At 40.6% G+C, this 18,751-nt stretch overlaps 2 protein-coding genes across 5 annotated transcripts in view; both read left to right on the top strand.

The window, feature by feature from the left end:
- The first annotated feature begins 5,234 nt into the window (after positions 1 to 5,234).
- st6galnac2 (ST6 (alpha-N-acetyl-neuraminyl-2,3-beta-galactosyl-1,3)-N-acetylgalactosaminide alpha-2,6-sialyltransferase 2) lies at positions 5,235 to 10,267 on the top strand. Its single transcript, XM_071384578.1, has 9 exons — positions 5,235 to 5,973; positions 7,417 to 7,495; positions 7,594 to 7,765; positions 7,875 to 8,037; positions 8,215 to 8,353; positions 8,680 to 8,783; positions 9,124 to 9,207; positions 9,303 to 9,396; positions 9,921 to 10,267. The coding sequence occupies exons 1-9, from the start codon at positions 5,855 to 5,857 to the stop codon at positions 10,098 to 10,100; spliced, it is 1,134 nt and encodes a 377-aa protein (XP_071240679.1). The 5' UTR covers positions 5,235 to 5,854; the 3' UTR covers positions 10,101 to 10,267.
- A 1,108-nt stretch (positions 10,268 to 11,375) lies between these two features.
- The window catches only part of LOC139565079 (caskin-2-like), an 81,516-nt gene continuing 74,140 nt past the window's right edge, over positions 11,376 to 18,751 (top strand). For all 4 annotated transcript variants that reach the window (XM_071385139.1, XM_071385142.1, XM_071385140.1 and 1 more), the window contains exon 1: positions 11,376 to 11,703. The gene's annotated coding sequence lies outside the window, so the exon portion shown is untranslated. The remainder of the gene's footprint in view (positions 11,704 to 18,751) is intronic.

Raw genomic sequence — 18,751 nt, 5'->3', positions numbered from 1 at the left:
GGTTGAATAGATGAGTAGATGAGTAGTCTTCCCACTTGCTGTTTGTCACACTCTTACCATTCCTCTGTGGGGTGGTACCTCTAACATGTTTGAAATAATTAGAGTACATAGTTACACAGTACATGTTTGAAAAACACCTTATCAAAATATAGTTGCTCAGATCGTTATCAAAGTCATACAATGTTTGTGTTTATGTCATAATAAATTTCAAGGCATAATTATAATTATACTACCTAGTAGTATAAATTGGCTTCATCCTCTTGCCATAACATGTGTAAGCTGTGTTGGCATCATTCTACATAGCACCACAGGTGAGAAGATTAAGGACACCAAGACTGGATCAGAGAAGAAGTAGGGGTTTTAGTGTAATACCCACAGAACTCCAGTCTCCTTTTCAGCTCATTTATCACCTGATTTTCTTAACAAAAGGCATATCTCTATAGGTGGTCCACGTGTCCTCTGACATGGCACAAATGTTCTCTATTGCTCCTCTATTTTTCCTCAATCAAGGTGGGAGGCCGATGACATCAGAGGGCAACATGAAAAAATGATTTTGCTCAAAACATATTTTTTTACTCTTAAAGCCGAGCTCCGCACTTGGAGAAACAGCGCCACTGGCAGTGGTGGAAAAGGTACACAGTCATACTTGAGTCAAAGTAAAGATACCCTCATAGAAAATGACTCAAAAGTAAAAGTGAAAGTCACCCAGTAAAATACTACTTGAGTAAAAGTCTAAAAGTATTTGGTTTTAAATATACTTAAGTATCAAAAGTAAATGGAATTGCTCAAATGTATTTAAGTATCAAAAGTAAAAGTAAAAGTATAAACCAGACACAACATTTTTTATTGACGGATAGCCAGAGGCACACTCCAGCACTCAGACATAATTTACAAATGAAGAATTTGTGTTTAGTGAGTCTTACAGATCAGAGGCTGTAGGGATGACCAGGGATGTTCTCTTGATACGTGTGCGAATTGGACCATTTACTTGTCAAAATGTAATGAGTACTTTTGGGTGTCAGGGAAAATGTATGGAGTAAAAAGTCCATTATTTTCTTTAGGAATGTAGTGAAGTAAAAGTAAAAAGTAAAAACGACTGCATTGGTCCTTCAAACTAAATCAGAGAACACGCTCTGCTGTGCTATTGCGCGTGCAGTGATGTCTGCCGAAAAAAAGTGTTCATTGTCTGAAGTAACATCTTTGTTGTTGCAATATCGCAAATGACCGTGGCAGTTTCACCGCTACGGATCCAATATTAAGCGTACATTATTGGATTTATACATGGAATATTGTTTTAGAATAGGAAACGTTCAAAAATAGCTGGAGTGCGTCTTCAAATTACATTTCTATGGGAACACCACTCATTCCCATCTCTGCATGAAATAAATTCTGGTATGCAGCAGAGTTCCCATTCTGATCTGTGCTGCATTCTTCTGGTCTGGACAGGAATCACCTTGACATCAGCTGTTGGTCTCTCAGTGCTCCCCCTGGCCGTTGGTTATTTATCTAGTCAATGGGCTCTACTGGTTGAAGGGTCCTGTCATCAGCTAGAGACCAATTAAAACCCAATCCTATTCTGTCATGCTGGAAAAAGATTTGCAGATGGGCTGAGAAATCCATGTAATTACTTACTCCCATCCATCCCACTCTGTCATTTCTAGAACACAAAGGATGTGTTTACACAGACAGCTCAATTCTGAACGTTTGTCCACTAAATTGTATTTTGACCAATCACATCAGATCTAATCACAACAGGTATTTTTCAGAGCTGATCTGTTTAGTCCAAATACCAATTAGTTAAAAAAATATCAGAATTGAGCATTCTGTCTAAACGCAGCTTAAGTAATGTAATGAATCTGAATTTATGAGAATTCTTATATGGCACTAGCTATGATTTCATAACTCCAAAGACAAGGCCTTAAAATCCTAGTTAAAATGGCACCTGTAATGAACATGTAATGCATGACATGTACACTATGCTCTCTTCAAATTGTACTCTAATCATGTAATCAAGTTTAAGTAAGTTTTAAAGGTAGAGGTTATAAAGAATCATTGAAAGGCAAGCCAGACCGAATTTCCCTAATTATGGCACACCTCTTTAAATGGCACACAATTATGGCACACCTCTTTTTCACACCTCTTTAAACTGCCAGTTGGTGTGAATTGAGGCATTTCCATAAAAAGAAACCCCCAACTCCACACACGAGGAAGGTGCATTGACTGTCACGCCCTGATCTGTTTCATCTGTCTTTGTGATTATCTCCACCCACCTCCAGGTGTCACCCGTTTTCACCATTATTCCCAGGGTATTTATTCCTGTGTTCTCTGTCTTTTAAACTATCGAAATAAAGTCGCACACTGCATGTATAATCTCCCAACAATTTAATGGGTATTTACCAACGTTTCGGCATCACTGTGCCTTCCTCAGGGTAATGTCATAAATACTCGAACCAGGTTATGTAATTGTATATGGCATATTAAATATATTATTCTATTGTTATCATATAGAAAAATAATGGAATATAGTACATCATATTAGCATCAACATACATTATTGTTTCATTCAATTTCACATTTCGGATTTCATTTTTGTTACATGTAATATTGGTTCAACCTTAATATATAATGAACCTCATCAACAGGGGGAACATATTGAGTATAAGCTGTAAAAATTATTTTTCAATTTATAAGACAATTTAATAAAGGAAAAAGTGTTCATAAGAAGGGCCTGAGATCAAAGTCAATATTCAGACCACTAGGGGTCAATGTTTTTAGATAGGATATCCAGTAAGCCTCTCTTTGTAGTAGTACGATCTCAATGTTACCTCCTCTCCTTGGTTGAGCCACATGCTCATTGCCTGTGTATTTGAGGGAGGAGATGGGATGGTTAGCTTCAACAAAGTGAGCTGCTACTGGATAGTCAATGTTCTTACACCTGATTGAGCTGCGGTGTTCAGCTATGCGTTGTTTTAATTGCCTTTTCGTTTGTCCCACATAGGCTTTTCCACATGAACAGGTGATGAGATAGATTACTCCCTTGGTCTTGCATGAGATGATACCCCTAACAGGGATCTTTCGACCTGTATGTGGGTGTCTGAAGATTTTTATTTTTTTGGTGCTATTACACTGTGCGCATGAGCCACATTTGTAGTTCCCATTTGGGATGGGTGTCAAGAGTGTGAGTGGGCTCAGGGGGCATGTCAGATCTCACCAAACTATCTCCAATATTGCGACCACGCTTATAGACCACCAGTGGGGGTTCCTTGAAGAGGTGTGACATTTTTTTGTCTGATTGCAGAATATGCCAGTGCTTTTTCAGAATTGCTTTCATTTTCTCCGAACCCTTGGTGTACTTCGTACAAAAGACGGTTGCGTTGTTTTTCTTCTTTGGTTGAGTTTTTAGTAATTCATCTCTTGGTTTTTGAGATATTTTCATCATTGCAGCATTAAGAGTTTTATCCTTGTAGCCTCTCATTTTGAATTTCTGTCTTTTTTTTTTAGCATTGCTGTCAAAATCTGACTGGTGGCCACAGATTCGTTTAACCCTGCATAACTGGCTATATGGCAGACCATTCTTGAGGGGAAGAGGATGCATACTATCCGCACATAGCAAGTTATTGCGATCTGTGGGCTTTGTGTATAAATCTGTGTGTAATGCATCATTCTCTTTGATAATCCATAAATCCAGGTAGATTATTTTTCTCTCATCAGTCTGCATGGTGAATTTGAGGTATTCAGAGCTCTCGTTTAGTAGAGTTTGGAATTCATTTAGTTCCTGCTGACTTCCTTCCCAGAGCACAAAGACATCATCTATGTATCTCTTTTATAAGTATTTTAGAAAGTAAGGGGTGTGTGTCTGTTTTAAAAAGGAATGCTTCTTCAAATTGTCCCACATACAGGTTTGCATAGTTGGGGGGAAAAGGGGAACCCATGGCTACACCCCGAATTTGAAGGAAACCGTCTGACTCAAAGACAAAATAGTTATGGGATAATACCAGTTCAGTAAATTGTAAGATGCAATCATTAGATGGAGCAAGGGTAGAGTCTCTCTGCTGAAGGAAGTGTTGTAATGCCTGCAAGCCTACAGGGTGTGGGATGTTAGTGAACAAGCTCTCCACATCAAAAGTGGCCAGCAGGGTGCCCTCTGGTATCCTTCCTAAGCCCTCTATCAATGAGATCACGTGACTCGTATCTTTGACACAAGATGGGAGAATCTCAACCATCGGTTTGATGTGGTAATCCACAAATGTAGAAATGTTGGATGTCACAGAGCTGATTGCTGCTACAATGGGTCTACCTGGAGGAGGAGACACTTGTTTGTGTCATTTAGCGACTATAGAAAGTTGGTATCTTGGGAAATTTCACAAATAGAAATTCAACTTCTTGTTTAGTGATTTGTCCTGATTCCAAACAGCTTTCCACTGTGGATGAAATATTATGCTGGAATTCCAGGGTAGGGTCACAATTCAGTTTGCGATAGAAGTCACCTTTAGATAGTTGTCGGCGATATTCATTCACGTAGTCACATTTGTTTTGTATACAAATTCCTTCTCCTTTGTCACATTTTTTTATGATAATCGAAGGATCTGACTTTAAGTCCTTAAGAGCCATTCTCTTGTCTCTACTCAGGTTATCATAGGATTTGTGTTTCTGTTTGTCTTTCAGTAAGTCACCTACATCATTTTCAACACATTTTCCAAAGGTTTCTATGGAGGCATTGTGCTTGGGGGGAGGTACAAATGAACTTTTTGCTCTAAATATAGTTCTCTCAGAGTTGTCAGGTACCTCAGCTGGGTTAATGGCTCCATCTCCTCCTTGACTCACCGTAGGACAGGTACGTCTATTGATTAGCATGTTAGACTTATGTATACATCTCACTGCGGATGACATTTCAAGTGGAGTCATGTAAGTATCACTCTTATCAAAACTCACGCAATCTTAGATTACGAAAAACTTGAATAGATCTATCTGGACATCAAAGTCATTTATGTATGCAGTGGGTACAAATGTTAACCCCTTATTGAGAACACTGAGGTGAGCGGATGTCAGGGTCTTACTTGATAAGTTGAAGACATTTAGCTCCTGTTGGACTGGGGGCTCGTCCTGGGTCTCAATTGATAGGTGTGGTAGTGGATTTCTTCTTCCCCCGACGTATGTGTCGAACCCTCTTACGTGCTGGGGGTGTTGGCCTCGACGTTGTCCCCGGTGTCCCTGCCCTCTGTTGTAGATAGAACACTCAGCGTTGGTAGAGTGGCCAGAGTTAGCGCTGTCTGTGGATAGTCGTCTGTCATCGGGTTGTCTCTTCCGTTTTTTTGGTTTCTTGTGTTTAGAGTCTCGCCAGAGATATATAAGTCCGTTGTTCTTATCTTCCAAATCGCGTTTATACTTCTTGATTTTCCTGATTTTTTTCCCCCTGTCTTTTGCCAGTTTGTCTTGTCAAGTCAACCAGTGTGTTTTTTTCTGTGCTCCTGGTTTTGACTTTTTGCCTGCCCTGACTCTGAGCCCGCCTGCCTGAACATTCAGCCTGACCTGACCATGAGCCTGCCTGCCTCCCTGTACCGTTTGGAACTCTGACCTGGTTAATTAACTTTTACTTGTCCTCGACCAGCCTCTTGTTGTTTAATAAATATCAGTGACTCGAACCTTCTGCGTCCTGTGTCTGCATCTGGGTCTCGCCATGCGTCGTTATATTGACAGCTAAAAATAAAAAACAGGACAGAGACAGACCTTGGACCTTGTTCGCCCAACTGACTCACCTGGGATTTAGAGCAGTAAATGACTTGTGACAGAAAGTTAAACTCCATTTTTTTTTTACTCAAACAGCACGAGATATTCTGTTCTCTAGTTGAGAAATATGACGAGGAGGAAGTGTGTCTTCCTAGTGGGGGCTTTATGTGTAAGTGTTACTATAACCACGATTATGTATGGACAATACTATGACCTGGACTTCTTCCACGACAGACTTGCGAACAGGTGAATATTCAGCGTTTAAAAAAAAAATGTTTTCCCTCTCAAATATTTGTATACGTTGGTAGAATGTAATCTAGGCTACTTAGTTAATTGGGAAACCATTGTCCAAAAAAATGAAATCCATGCAAATCAACTACCTGTATCTTCATCCCTGTAATCCATCAACCCTGACAGTTCTATGACCTGTTGCATACTACTGCTACTGTAGTTTTCTTGTGTCTTATTGTGGAATGGTTCGATTCTGGCAGATGAGATTACATTTATCAAATTGATGCATTTTGGTGGGTAGTTTGTAATAATCCGTTTCCCATTCATAAGACTCTACCTTAATTTTTGTTGCTGAAAGTTGAAACTCAAATGTTTTACTAAATGAGAGATTGTTTGAGGTTCCAGTGTTGCTGGTGTCTTCAAATTTATGCTTGCCATTTTGTCAAGATCTGAATTTGTGGTTAATAGTAAAGCTACTGACTCTGCTAATTTTTATTCCTGTTCAGACATGTCCTAAATGAACCAAATACTGTCTACATTACAGTTTAGACATTGTGCTCTGGTTTTTAATTGTGCATGTAAATGTAATATGCTGATTGCACAACTGACAGCAGTAATTATCACAACTACAACACTGTTATGGCAGTAATTTGAACTCTCCTCTGAGGTCAGGAGTCTTGTCACTTGTCACTCTGTTCCAAGGAAAGGACCTTGTAAAATGCATGTTAGGAATTGTTTTGATGGGCTGAATTTCTGGTACCATAAAATATCTGTTAAAATCTTCATGTATTCATTAAACCAAGGATGGGTATCTGACAGCCCACAGGCCGTAGATCAAGTTCCAAAGACTTAAATCAAATATATCCTTTTTTTGGGGTGGTCGGGGTCTTAACTTACTGAGAGGTAGAATACATCAAGTGGAATTTTGAAATTTGGTTGTGCATCAGCAGTTTTTCTCACGTCACTCAATTAGCCCATGTCAGCTATTTTTTATTTATTTATTGTAAGTTCATTTTGTAGCCAGATTTGCAGCCAGCTATTTAAACTTGCAGTAATCATGGTTGAATTACCTACCGGTGGCCCCCAGTGATTTTGTTAGTCACTCTCAGTCAGATGTCCTATTAAAAACTGGAACCCCCCCCCCCCCCCCCCCCATGGCAAAATGTGTAGATTTGCAGCAAACTTGCTTTAAAACTGCAACATGTGTGGAATTGAAGGAAATGTAACTTCAAATTTCACTTAGAGTCCCCAAAAGGCTAGGGCCAGCTCTGACTGCATGTGTGGGTATGGATGTGGGTACGCAGACCCGCGAGCCATGAGGTCAGATTTTGTGGCCCCCACCCCATCAAAGTTGCCCATCCCTGACTTAAACAAATCCGCTGGATTGGTCTGATGTGCTTATGTCCACTTAACAAGGTTTTGTGTGGATTTAACTCTTTGTTGTGCTTCTCCTTCCAGTCAAGACACAGAGTTTAATAGCATTTGGACTTGCGATGAGGAGCTTTGGGACAACACCACAGCAACTGGGGAAGAGAAGGTAAACGCACAGAGATGATGTAGTTGCCTCTCATCTAATAGAACAAAGGCACACATATCAATCTTGTACAGTGTCAAGTGAGGTCTGTCTCTACTCAGCTGGAGGGGTTGTGTCCTCTGAGAAAAGCAGTGAAGAAGGACGACTTCCTCAGACTACGCTTTAACTTTAAAGTGCCTGTGCTGCAGTGGGCTGGGAGCTTCAGCTATTCAGAGTGGGGGCGATTGGAGACGTATATGCCTCCCTACGGCTGGAAAGGCCTGCCCCAGGACGGTATGAACATTCCCTTCAGGACCCTATTTAATCATCTCAACCAAACTATGTGTTTACTGTATATAAAGTCATTGACCCCTCACCTTTTTGCTTATTTGTTGTTGATCAGTTGTGAGATCCACTTTGGCCCTGCTCAACGACTCGTCCAGCAGCCGCCTGTTTGAGCGCAGGTGGCCTGATCAGTGTGTCCGCTGTGCTGTGGTGGGAAATGGCGGCATCCTTCGAGGCTCCAAACAAGGCAGAGCCATCGACAGTCACCACTTTGTCTTCAGGTCAGTAGTGCTGCTGCAGCTCCCCTTCGACCATCTTCAAAAAACTATTAGACTTCTTATTGCTCTTTGACATAACTAAGATCAAGTTTGTTGCAATTGTAAATATTTCCTTATATTAATCCACAGTTTTTAAGGAAACGCTTAAGTATTAGACTGATGGTGAATTATTTATTCCAGGGTCAATGGGGCAATCACCAAGCACTTTGAGGAGGATGTGGGCACAAAGACATCTTTCTATGGGTTCACCACAAATACTATGAAAAATTCCCTACATTTTTACAGAAAAGATGGCTTCACCAAAGTCCCACGGGGACGGGTAAGAACTTGTGGGACAGGCTACAGAAGCGTTTCTCAAACTCAGTCCTCTGGACCTCAAGGGGTACACGTTTTGGTTTTTGCCCTAACACTACACAGTTGATTCAAATTATCAAAGCTTGATGATTAGTTGATTATTTGAATCAGCTGTGAAGTGCTAGGGCATAAACCAAAACATGCACCCCTTGGGGTCACGAGGACCAAGTTTGGGAAACCCTGGTCTACAGTGTTGAATCCGGTCCATTTTAAAGTGTTAGGAATTTGTCATACTCTGAGTGGTTGTTTATGCAACTATTCCTTAAAGCTTTGACTATTTCCTATCTGCAGAGAGTCCGATATATCTTCATTCCGTCCAACGAACGTGACTATGTGATGATGTCAGCTGCTATCCAGGGTCTCACTGTCACCTCCGGTCATGACAAGGGGGACTGGTGAGTTGAGAGGGTCACATATGTGAAGCCCACATTAAGAAGAGTAGTACATTTGAACAGCATGAAACAATGGTGTGTTGAAGTACTGTGGTCAGCGCTTCTGCTGGTGAATAGGCTTCTCAGCTGTAATTCACTTTATTACCACAAGATGGTAGTGTTGTATTTCTATGAATGTGGAGCGGTGTGCAATGGATAGAATCTTGTGAGTGGTGGTAGGGCTATACGCATACAATTCACTTGATGATGCTCATCTTTTTGTAAGCTCCCTTGCTATTGATTTACTTTTTGACGTTCTTAATGGAAAGTTTTCACCCCTTACTACATTTATCCCCTCAAACAGGCCCTCTCGATACTTTGGATTTAAGGCACCAGTTAAGCATTTTAAAATGCTTCATCCAGATTTTATTACATATGTAACGCAAAGGTAAGGGGACTCGTATTGCCTGGTCAAATTGAGACTTTTAGAACATTATTGGCTGCTTTTGACACTAATGACTGTTGACTGTCAATGCTGCACAGGTTTCTGAAGTCTCCCCTGCTGAAGTACAGTCAGCTCTACATGCCCAGCACTGGTGCTCTGATGCTTCTGACCGCCCTGCACATGTGTGACCAGGTCAGGTCACATCAACACACGCGTTGGCCTTGGTCATCTATTGATCACTGTTTAACCAACCAAGTGTCTAATGACATATGGCAACTTGGCCAGTATGGAAGTGATTTATTGGGAAACCATGACATCCTCTGTTTATAGTCCTGGTATAGACCCCATATACTGTTATTCCATATTGATTGTGTCAGATGTAATTCATTAACATAATCCTGCAGAAACAATAAATGTGGATTATAATTAATGAACATTTTTGAAGGGGTTGATACGTTTTTTGTAAGGGAAAATCAAGACTGAAATGTAAAAGTGGAAATTACAAACTTCCGAAGCCTTTTTAAATCTCAAACACACAAGTATTTAATTTCCTGCTTTGCAGGAAAGTTCTACTGCAACAGGGTGATCAAATTAAGATCCTACATCTGTATTGAAGGCTAGATGGTGCTATACTGAAACTATGGATGCAAATAGTTACACAGCTGACTGAGAATGCAATTCATGCATAAGTGAACAAATCTCCTAACTTCCCGCAGGTGTCTGCCTATGGTTTCATCACAAAAAACTTTGCAGACTTCTCTGACCACTACTATGATGCTGTGATGCTGCCCCTGCACTTCTATGCCAACCACGACATGCAGATGGAGAGCTGGCTGTGGGAAGTACTGCATGCACGAAAAGTAATATCACTGTACAAGAGGACAAAAGTAAAATGATGGACACTCAATTGTATTTTCATGTGAAAAGCCTTCCTTGAAATGCTGTTAACTCCTATGTTTGCCATGGAGGTAGTCCCTCCGAAGGAGCGGCTGCTGGAGTTGTGTGGCGTCCTTTGTTATTAGTCTCACAGCAACATTAAAGGCCTTTGACGGTGTAAAGCCAAGCTCAGGTGTTCCAAGCGTCTGTTTGTGGGATCGGGCCTTCTTTGATCATTTGAACAACCCTTATCTTCTCTGTGAAGGCAGGTGCAGGGAGCCGAGACTATAGTCTCTCGGTCATTCCTCTTTCTCATTTTCCTACCATGCCTATTCTCATTAGAAACTGTCGGGTTTGATTGGGACTCACAATGAAAGCATTCACATTATGAAGCCAGCAGTCCATTCATGCCAACCCTTTTGTAAATGAGCTTTGACTTGCAGCCTCTTTGTCCAGTGCCTATCCAAGGATAGGTTACTCCAAGCCACAATAAAGGCAAAGTGACACATTCTTGTGTCAAGCTTTGATCTGCTGAGCTATTGTTACATACATACATGGATCTCCAGTGTCTGTTATGAATGAAATCCTGATAATAGACTAGTGAATGCTGCTAGATTATATAATTCACTGTAAAAGCAAGATAATGACCACTTGTAACAAATTGTACACATTTTTGGGGAAAGCTGTGTTTATGGCCATTTTCTGCCACTGGCAGCTGTGCAAAATGTTATGAGATGGCATCTTATGTGCAATTGTTTTATTATTCCATCAGCAAATCTTTAATTTTACAAACCTAATTATAGCTAGAGTCCTTAATTGAAACAATAGCAAAGCGGTCAGCCGGCCTCTATTTTGGTAAAAAGCTGAGGGATGGGCCAGGAGAAATGTAACCAAATTGTAACTCAAATTCATAGAGCTATGGATGCAAGGACTGACCAGCCATGATATCAACATTATAGTTGTAAACATATTTTGAGGCTATACAGTTTGTTTAAATACATTTACATTGTTTACAAACACATTTTTGGTTCTGATGGGGTACAACAGTTGAACTAAGCTCATAGGCATTTATGTTATCATCAATAATCAATTCGTATATATAAAAAATGTATGTACAACTAGGGATTCTAGCTTTAAACTTTAGTGTAGTGCATGTTATATATTTTTTATTTATATGATTTATTATTATTTACTTCATATCATTTCAAGTCGCACTGGCGCGAGTCGGGTCGCACAGCTCGCTCTTTTTGGAAGCGGAGGAGGGGATAACGGGGACAGAGGACTGTGGGAGGGACGAACATATTCTGGATTGGATCTGACGGAGCAAGTGACAATGTAGCGGAGTCTGGCTTTCACGTCGGAGTTGGAAAATATTGCATCAAATTATACAAACTTTTATGTAGTTTTATAATTCACATATATTTGTGATGAGTAGGTTATGTGTTCACTGGACATAAGAGGAGTACTAAGATTGGCTTTCTGTGGGAGACTGACTCAAAATTACTTTCCTTGAGTTATTGGAAGGCTATGATTACTTTTGCTTGGACCTTGGAGGGCTCTCTGAAAACTGCCACCTTCACATGTATTTCCGTTTTCTAACATGCAACAACAACACTGTGTAAGGTAAGACAAATGTGAATTCAAACGTTATAATTATGGATAAGACAGGAATGGCCCCTACCGACGGGCTCGGGAAACTAGTGTTGCTAGTTAAGAAGTTCAGTCCGAAGGTCGCTAGCACACTAGTTAGCTTTGCTAGCTAGCTAGCCATGTTATTTTAGTGAACGAAGCAACCGAGAGATTGAGAAGTAGATGCTAGCTAAAGTGATAGGCTTGCTACATATGTTGTAAGAGCTACTAGCTAATGGTATTTTTCCTTTCATAATAGCCCGATCCAGCTCAAATTGCATTGCACGTTTGCGCCATGCTTTGTAATGTGTCTTATTTATGGATCATTTTATAATTGAGTAATAACTAACTTACAGTTGGATGAACAATAACTAACTAGGTCTATTTCTAAAAACACATTATTGGCAATAAAGGATCCATAATGTAAATCCCTCATCATGGTGTAGTTCTCCATTGGGAGCAGTGAATAAAGTTACACCCCATCACCAGCTACACACTCCAACCTCTCAAACACACATTCATATTGTGTGACCCCTTGCCAGCAATGCAGCAAGCATGAAACGACTGGCTAATGGTCTTGGTGGGGGAAGAGGAGGAAGATATGATCACTGTTAATGGGAATGACAGCTTTGCTTACGCCCCATGCACCTCTTTGGGTGTGTGGTGTACTGAGACTGCCAGGTTATGTAATGTAGCAAGTTATGTTCACACAAAAGAACAGTGCAGACACCATCTCATTAGTGGGATCCTGCTGTGCACACTGTGAACTTTCTCAAAACGGTGTGTTTACATAGCAACACTTTGCTGTACATTAATTTCCTGGCCAGGTTGATTTGAGGAGACGATGAATATGAGTAGCCACTCTAGCCCAGTTAGCCACCATTCATTTTTCTATTAGACAGCTCTGCAAACGTTATGTCAATATGTTTGTTATACTCACCAAATATGGAGTTTCGCTGAGCAACTATCGTCATTTACTGCCTTCACACCTGGTATGTACTTCCAAAAAAGGTTGAAATAAATGTTTTATCAATGATCTTTTGGGATACTGTACTCCTGCTGTATCAAATTGTATTTTAATGTTTAAGGACTCTTGGAAGATTAGTCCAAATGGGGACTAAAAGAGATCCAAATAAAATAAAATCAGATGACCTGTGCATGCATGGCAGTAATGAGGAGAAGGGTGCAATTGGCCCACAATTCAGGGCGTTCCTGCACGTGGGTATTCCTGCATCTGCAGTAACCCCTCTTTATACTTCTATTGGTACATTTTGAAGTAGGACAGGCAGGAGGCGGGGGCGCTCCAGTACAGTAAGTGGGGTTAATGCACAATAATGTTGGATGCCAGCTGCCAATAAACTCACAGAAGAAGGTGGGGCAACAGTAGCTAGCTAGCCATACACCGGTAGATGGTGTCCTTCGCCCCTGCCGACGGCGAGGGCAGGTGTTCGGCAGGCGGGAGTGAAGGACACTGTGTACTAGCTTAACCAGCTAGTCCTAAGAACCGGTACACAGCAGGCGGGAGCGACACTGTGTGCTAGCGACACCATGTGCTTGCTAGTTAGTTTTTCTTTAAAGGACACTGTCTACCAATCGTCCCCACCTCCTGCTAGCACAGCAGGCGGGAGGCGACACCATGGACTAGCTAGCGTGATAGTTAGCGACACCGTGTGCTTGCTAGTTAGCGAGCTAACTATCAAGCTAGCTAGTTCATGGTGTCGCCTCCCGCCTGCTGTGCTAGCGGGAGTTGGGGACGATTGGTAGACAGTGTCCTTTGCCCCCGCTTGTCAAGCAAGGTTTTCCCCAGTGCACAGGAGTTGGGGGCGACACTGTGTGCTAACTAGCAAGATAGCACACGGTATCACAGTGTCCTCCTCCCCCGCCTGTCGAGCACTGTTTTCTCACAGATCTTTTGGTATTTGGTATTTTATTAGGATCCCCTTAATACCAGTGGCAGGTCATAGGTAAAAATAGAAAAGAGTACAGGGCCTAGAGAACTGCCCTGCGCTACATTACACTAGAGGTCGACCGATTTTTCAATGATTTTTCAACGCCGATGTCGATTATTGGAGGACCAAAAAAAGCAGATACCGATTAATCGGCTGATTAAATAAAAAATAAAAATAATAATACAAAAAAATATATATAATAATAATAATATGTAATAATGAAAATTACAACAATACTGAATGAACACTTTTTTATTTTAACTTAATATAATACATAAATAAAATACATTTAGTCTCAAATAAAGGAAACATGTTCAATTTGGTTTAAATAATGCAAAAACACAGTGTTGGAGAAGAAAGTAAAAGTGCAATATGTGCCATGTAAAAAAGCTAATGTTTAAGTTCCTTGCTACCAATTATATGCATATCCTAGCTTCTGGGCCTGAGTAACAGGCAGTTTACTTTGGGCACGCTTCTCATCCAGACATCGAAATACGGCCCCCAAGCCATATTAATAAACTATAGTTTTTACAAGTCGGTTAGGACATCTACTTCATGCATGACACAAGTAATTTTCCCAACAATTGTTTACAGACAGATTATTTCACTTAAAAATTCACTGTATCACAATTCCAGTGGGTCAGAAGTTTACATACACTAAGTTGACTGTGCCTTTAAACAGCTTGGAAAATTCCAGAAAATTATGTCATGGCTTTAGAAGCTTCTGATAGACTAAATGACATCATTTGAGTCAATTGGAAGTGTACCTGTGAATGTATTTCAAGGCCTACCTTTAAACTCAGTGCCTCTTTGCTTGACATCATGGGAAAATCAAAAGAAATCAGCTAAGACCTCAGAAAAAAATTGTAGACCTCCACAAGTCTGGTTCATCCTTGGGAGCAATTTCCAAATGCCTGAAGGCACGTTCATCTGTACAAACAATATTACGCAAGTATGGGAATACGCACCATGTGAATACGCAGCCGTCACACCGCTCAGGAAGAACTAGAGATGAACGTACTTTGGTGCGAAAAGTGCAAGTCAAATACAGAACAACAGCAAAGGACCTTGTGAAGATGCTGGAGGAAACAGGTACAAAAGTATCTATATCCACAGTAAAACAAGTCCTATATCGACATAACCTGAAAGTCCGCTCAGCAAGGAAGAAGCCACTGCTCCAAAACCGCCATATAAAAGCCACACTATGGTTTGCAACTGCACATGGGGACAAAGATCGTACTTTTTGGAGAAATGTCCTCTTGTCTGATGAAACAAAAATAGAACTGTTTGGCCAAAATGATCATCGTTATGTTTGGAGGAAAAAGGGGGGAAGCTTGCAAGCCGAAGAACACCATCCCAGCCGTGAAGCATGGGGGTGGCAGCATCATGTTGTGGGGGTGCTTTGCTGCAGGAGGGACTGGTGCACTTCACAAAATAGATGGCATCATGAGGGAGGAAAATTAGGTGGATATATTGAAGCAACATCTTCAGACATCAGTCATCTTCCAAATGGACAATCAAACTTCCAAAGTTGTGTCAAAATGGCTTAAGGACAACAAAGTCAAGGTTTTGGAGTGGCCATCACAAAGCCTTGACCTCAATCCTATAGAAAATGTGTGGGGCAGAACTGAAAAAGCGTGTGCGAGCAAGGAGGCCTACAAACCTGACTCAGTTACACCAGCTCTGTCAGGAGGAATGGGCCAAAATTCACCCAACTTATTGTGGAAGACTACCAAAAAACGTTTGACCCAAGTTAAACAATTTAAAGGCAATGCTACCAAATACTAATTGAGTGTATGTAAACTTCTGAACCACTGGGAATGTGATGAAAGAAGTAAAAGCTGAAATAAATAATTTTCTCAACTATTATTCTGACATTTCACATTCTTAAAATGGTGATCCTAACTGAGTTAAAACAGAGAATTTTTACTAGGATTAAATGTCAATAAATATGAATCAGCCGATTAATCGTTATCGGCTTTTTTTGGTTCTCCAATAATCGGTATCGGCATTGAATAATCATAATCAGTCGACCTCTATTTCATATACCTTTGACTATTGGATGTTCTTATAGGTACTTTAGTATTGCCAGCTTAATCTCGGGAGTTGATAGGCTTGAAGTCATAAACAGCGCTGTGCATTAAAGCATCACTAAGAGCTGCTGGCAAACGCAGGAAAGTGCTGTTTGAATGAATGCTTACAAGCTTGCTGCTGCCTACCACCGCTCAGTCAGACTGCTCTATCAAATATCAAATCATAGACTTAATTATAATATAATAAACACACAGAAATACGAGCCTTTGGTCATTAATATGGTCAAATCCGGAAACTATCATTTCGAAAACAAAACATTTATTCTTTCATTTAACCGTTCCGTATTTTATCAAATGGGTGGCAACCCTAAGTCTAAGTATTGCTGTTACATTGCACAACCTTCAATGTTATGTCATAATTATGTAAAATTCTGGCCAATTAATTACGGTCTTTGTTAGGAAGAAATGGTATTCACACAGTTCGCAACGAGTCATGCTGCCCAAACTGTTGCATATACTCTGAAGAAAGGCATTGATGTTCATCGTTAGGTACATTTGCGCATTGATTGTGTTTTTTTTTCGGGAATGCGCTTTTGTTAAATCATCACCCATTTGGTGAAGTTGAAGTAGGCTGTGATTCGATGATAAATTAACAGGCACCGCATTGATTATATGCAACGCAGGACAAGCTAGTTAATCTAGTAATATCATCAACCATGTGTATTTAACTAGAGATTATGTGAAGATTGTTATTTTTTTTATAACATAGGTTTAATGCTAGCTAGCGACTTACTTTGACTCCTTGCAGCCACAAGGTCCTTTTGACGCTGCACTTGCGTAACAGGTGGTCAGCCTGCCACGCAGTTTCCTCGTGGATTGCAATATAATCGGCGTCCAAAAAGGTCGACTACCGATTGTTATGAAAACTTGAAATCGGTCGACCTCTAGCCAGGAGGTTTGTCATTATTGATTGATAACAATTATTTTCCCACCTCTCCCACAGTAACTTTACAAAATTCAAACTTACAATGCTTTTCTTTCATTATTCGTTTTTTTATGCATGAATACGATTGCTCATTGTTCATTGTTGGCATTTACTGCCTAAGTTTGCCCACTTTTCCAATGAAGTGACCATTAAAATAATTGGCAACATCAAATGGTTTTGTGATGAGTAAGCCATCTGATTCATCAAAAGATGGAGTTTAATTTGTTTGTCTTCCCATAATTTCATTTCAAGTACTCAGGTTTTCTTCCATCATTCTTTGTCATTGATCTTGGCTTCTGAGTAGTTTTTTATTTTTAAGCTTAGTCACAATTTCTCAATTTGCCGTAAGTCAACCAGTCAGTCAGATATACAGCCAGATTTATAGCCACTCCTTTTCGCCCCATCTCTTTCAACCATACAGTTTTTCAATTCCTCATCAATCCATGGAGCCTTAACAGTTCTAACAGTCAGTTTCTTAACATGTGTATGTTTATCAAACATGTTTATCATAAATTAATCAAGTGCAGCATCTGGATGCTCCTTATTAATAACATCAGACAAACAAAATTTTTTTTTTTAACATCATCCACATAATTCACAACAAAATCTTTTGTATGATATCTTATACACTATTTTAGGCCCATCTTTTGGAACTTTGGCTTTCCTGAATATGCAGCCAATGGGTACAGATACAGCTTTAGAACAAAGTACAACAGTATTAGTACAAATGTGATCAATGCATGTGGATGATCTTGTCCCTGTAGTGTTTATAAACACCCTGGTAGCTGTTTAGAAACAACATTGAGGGTAGGCGGGAGCGAAGTACACTGGTGTCCCTCCAGCTAGCTAGCAAGGAGGACTCCGGTACACAGCAGGCAGGAGGCGGGGGTGACACCGTGTGCTAGCAAAGTGTGCTTGCAGGAATGCCCACATGCACAAATGCCACAAATTGCAGGCTGCAGTTGCACACTATTGGTAATGAGTGATTTTATTGGAGGTGCTGAAGAGGTGGATTTGGTGCATGCACGCTTGGTCAAAAACAATACATTCTTTCCAGACAATATCTTTTTTTCAGTTTCACTTTTTTGGATGTACAGTGGGGAGAACAAGTATTTGATACACTGCTGATTTTGCAGGTTTTCCTACTTACAAAGCATGTAGAGGTCTGTCATTTTTATCATAGGTACACTTCAACTGTGAGAGACGGAATCTAAAACAAAAATCCAGAAAATCACATTGTATGATTTTTAAGTAATTCATTTGCATTTTATTGCATGACATAAGTATTTGATCACCTACCAACCAGTAAGAATTCCGGCTCTCACAGACCTGTTAGTTTTTCTTTAAGAAGCCCTCCTGTTCTCCACTCATTACCTGTATTAACTGCACCTGTTTGAACTCGTTACCTGTATAAAAGACACCTGTCCACACACTCAATCAAACAGACTCCAACCTCTCCACAATGGCCAAGACCAGAGAGCTGTGTAAGGACATCAGGGATAAAATTGTAGACCTGCACAAGGCTGGGATGGGCTACAGGACAATAGGCAAGCAGCTTGTTGAGAAGGCAACAACTGTTGGCGCAATTATTAGAAAATAGAAGAAAATAGAAGAAGTTCAAGATGATGGTCAATCACCCTCGGTCTGGGGCTCCATGCAAGATCTCACCTCGTGGGGCATCAATGATCATGAGGAAGGTGAGGGATCAGCCCAGAACTACACGGCAGGACCTGGTCAATGACCTGAAGAGAGCTGGGACCACAGTCTCAAAGAAAACCATTAGTAACACACTACGCCGTCATGGATTAAAATCCTGCAGCGCACACAAGGTCCCCCTGCTCAAGCAGGCGCATGTCCAGGCCCGTCTGAAGTTTGCCAATGACCATCTGGATGATCCAGAGGAGGAATGGGAGAAGGTCATGTGGTCTGATGATTCAAAACTAGAGCTTTTTGGTCTAAACTCCACTCGCCGTGTTTGGAGGAAGAAGAAGGATGAGTACAACCCCAAGAACACCATCCCAACCGTGAAGCATGGAGGTGGAAACATCATTCTTTGGGGATGCTTTTCTGCAAAG

This window comes from Salvelinus alpinus, chromosome 36 (assembly GCF_045679555.1).
Source record: "Salvelinus alpinus chromosome 36, SLU_Salpinus.1, whole genome shotgun sequence".
NCBI classification, from domain to species: Eukaryota; Metazoa; Chordata; class Actinopteri; order Salmoniformes; family Salmonidae; genus Salvelinus; species Salvelinus alpinus.
The sequence above is the reverse complement of the archived record's forward strand: the minus strand, read 5'-3'. Positions and strand labels throughout refer to the sequence as shown.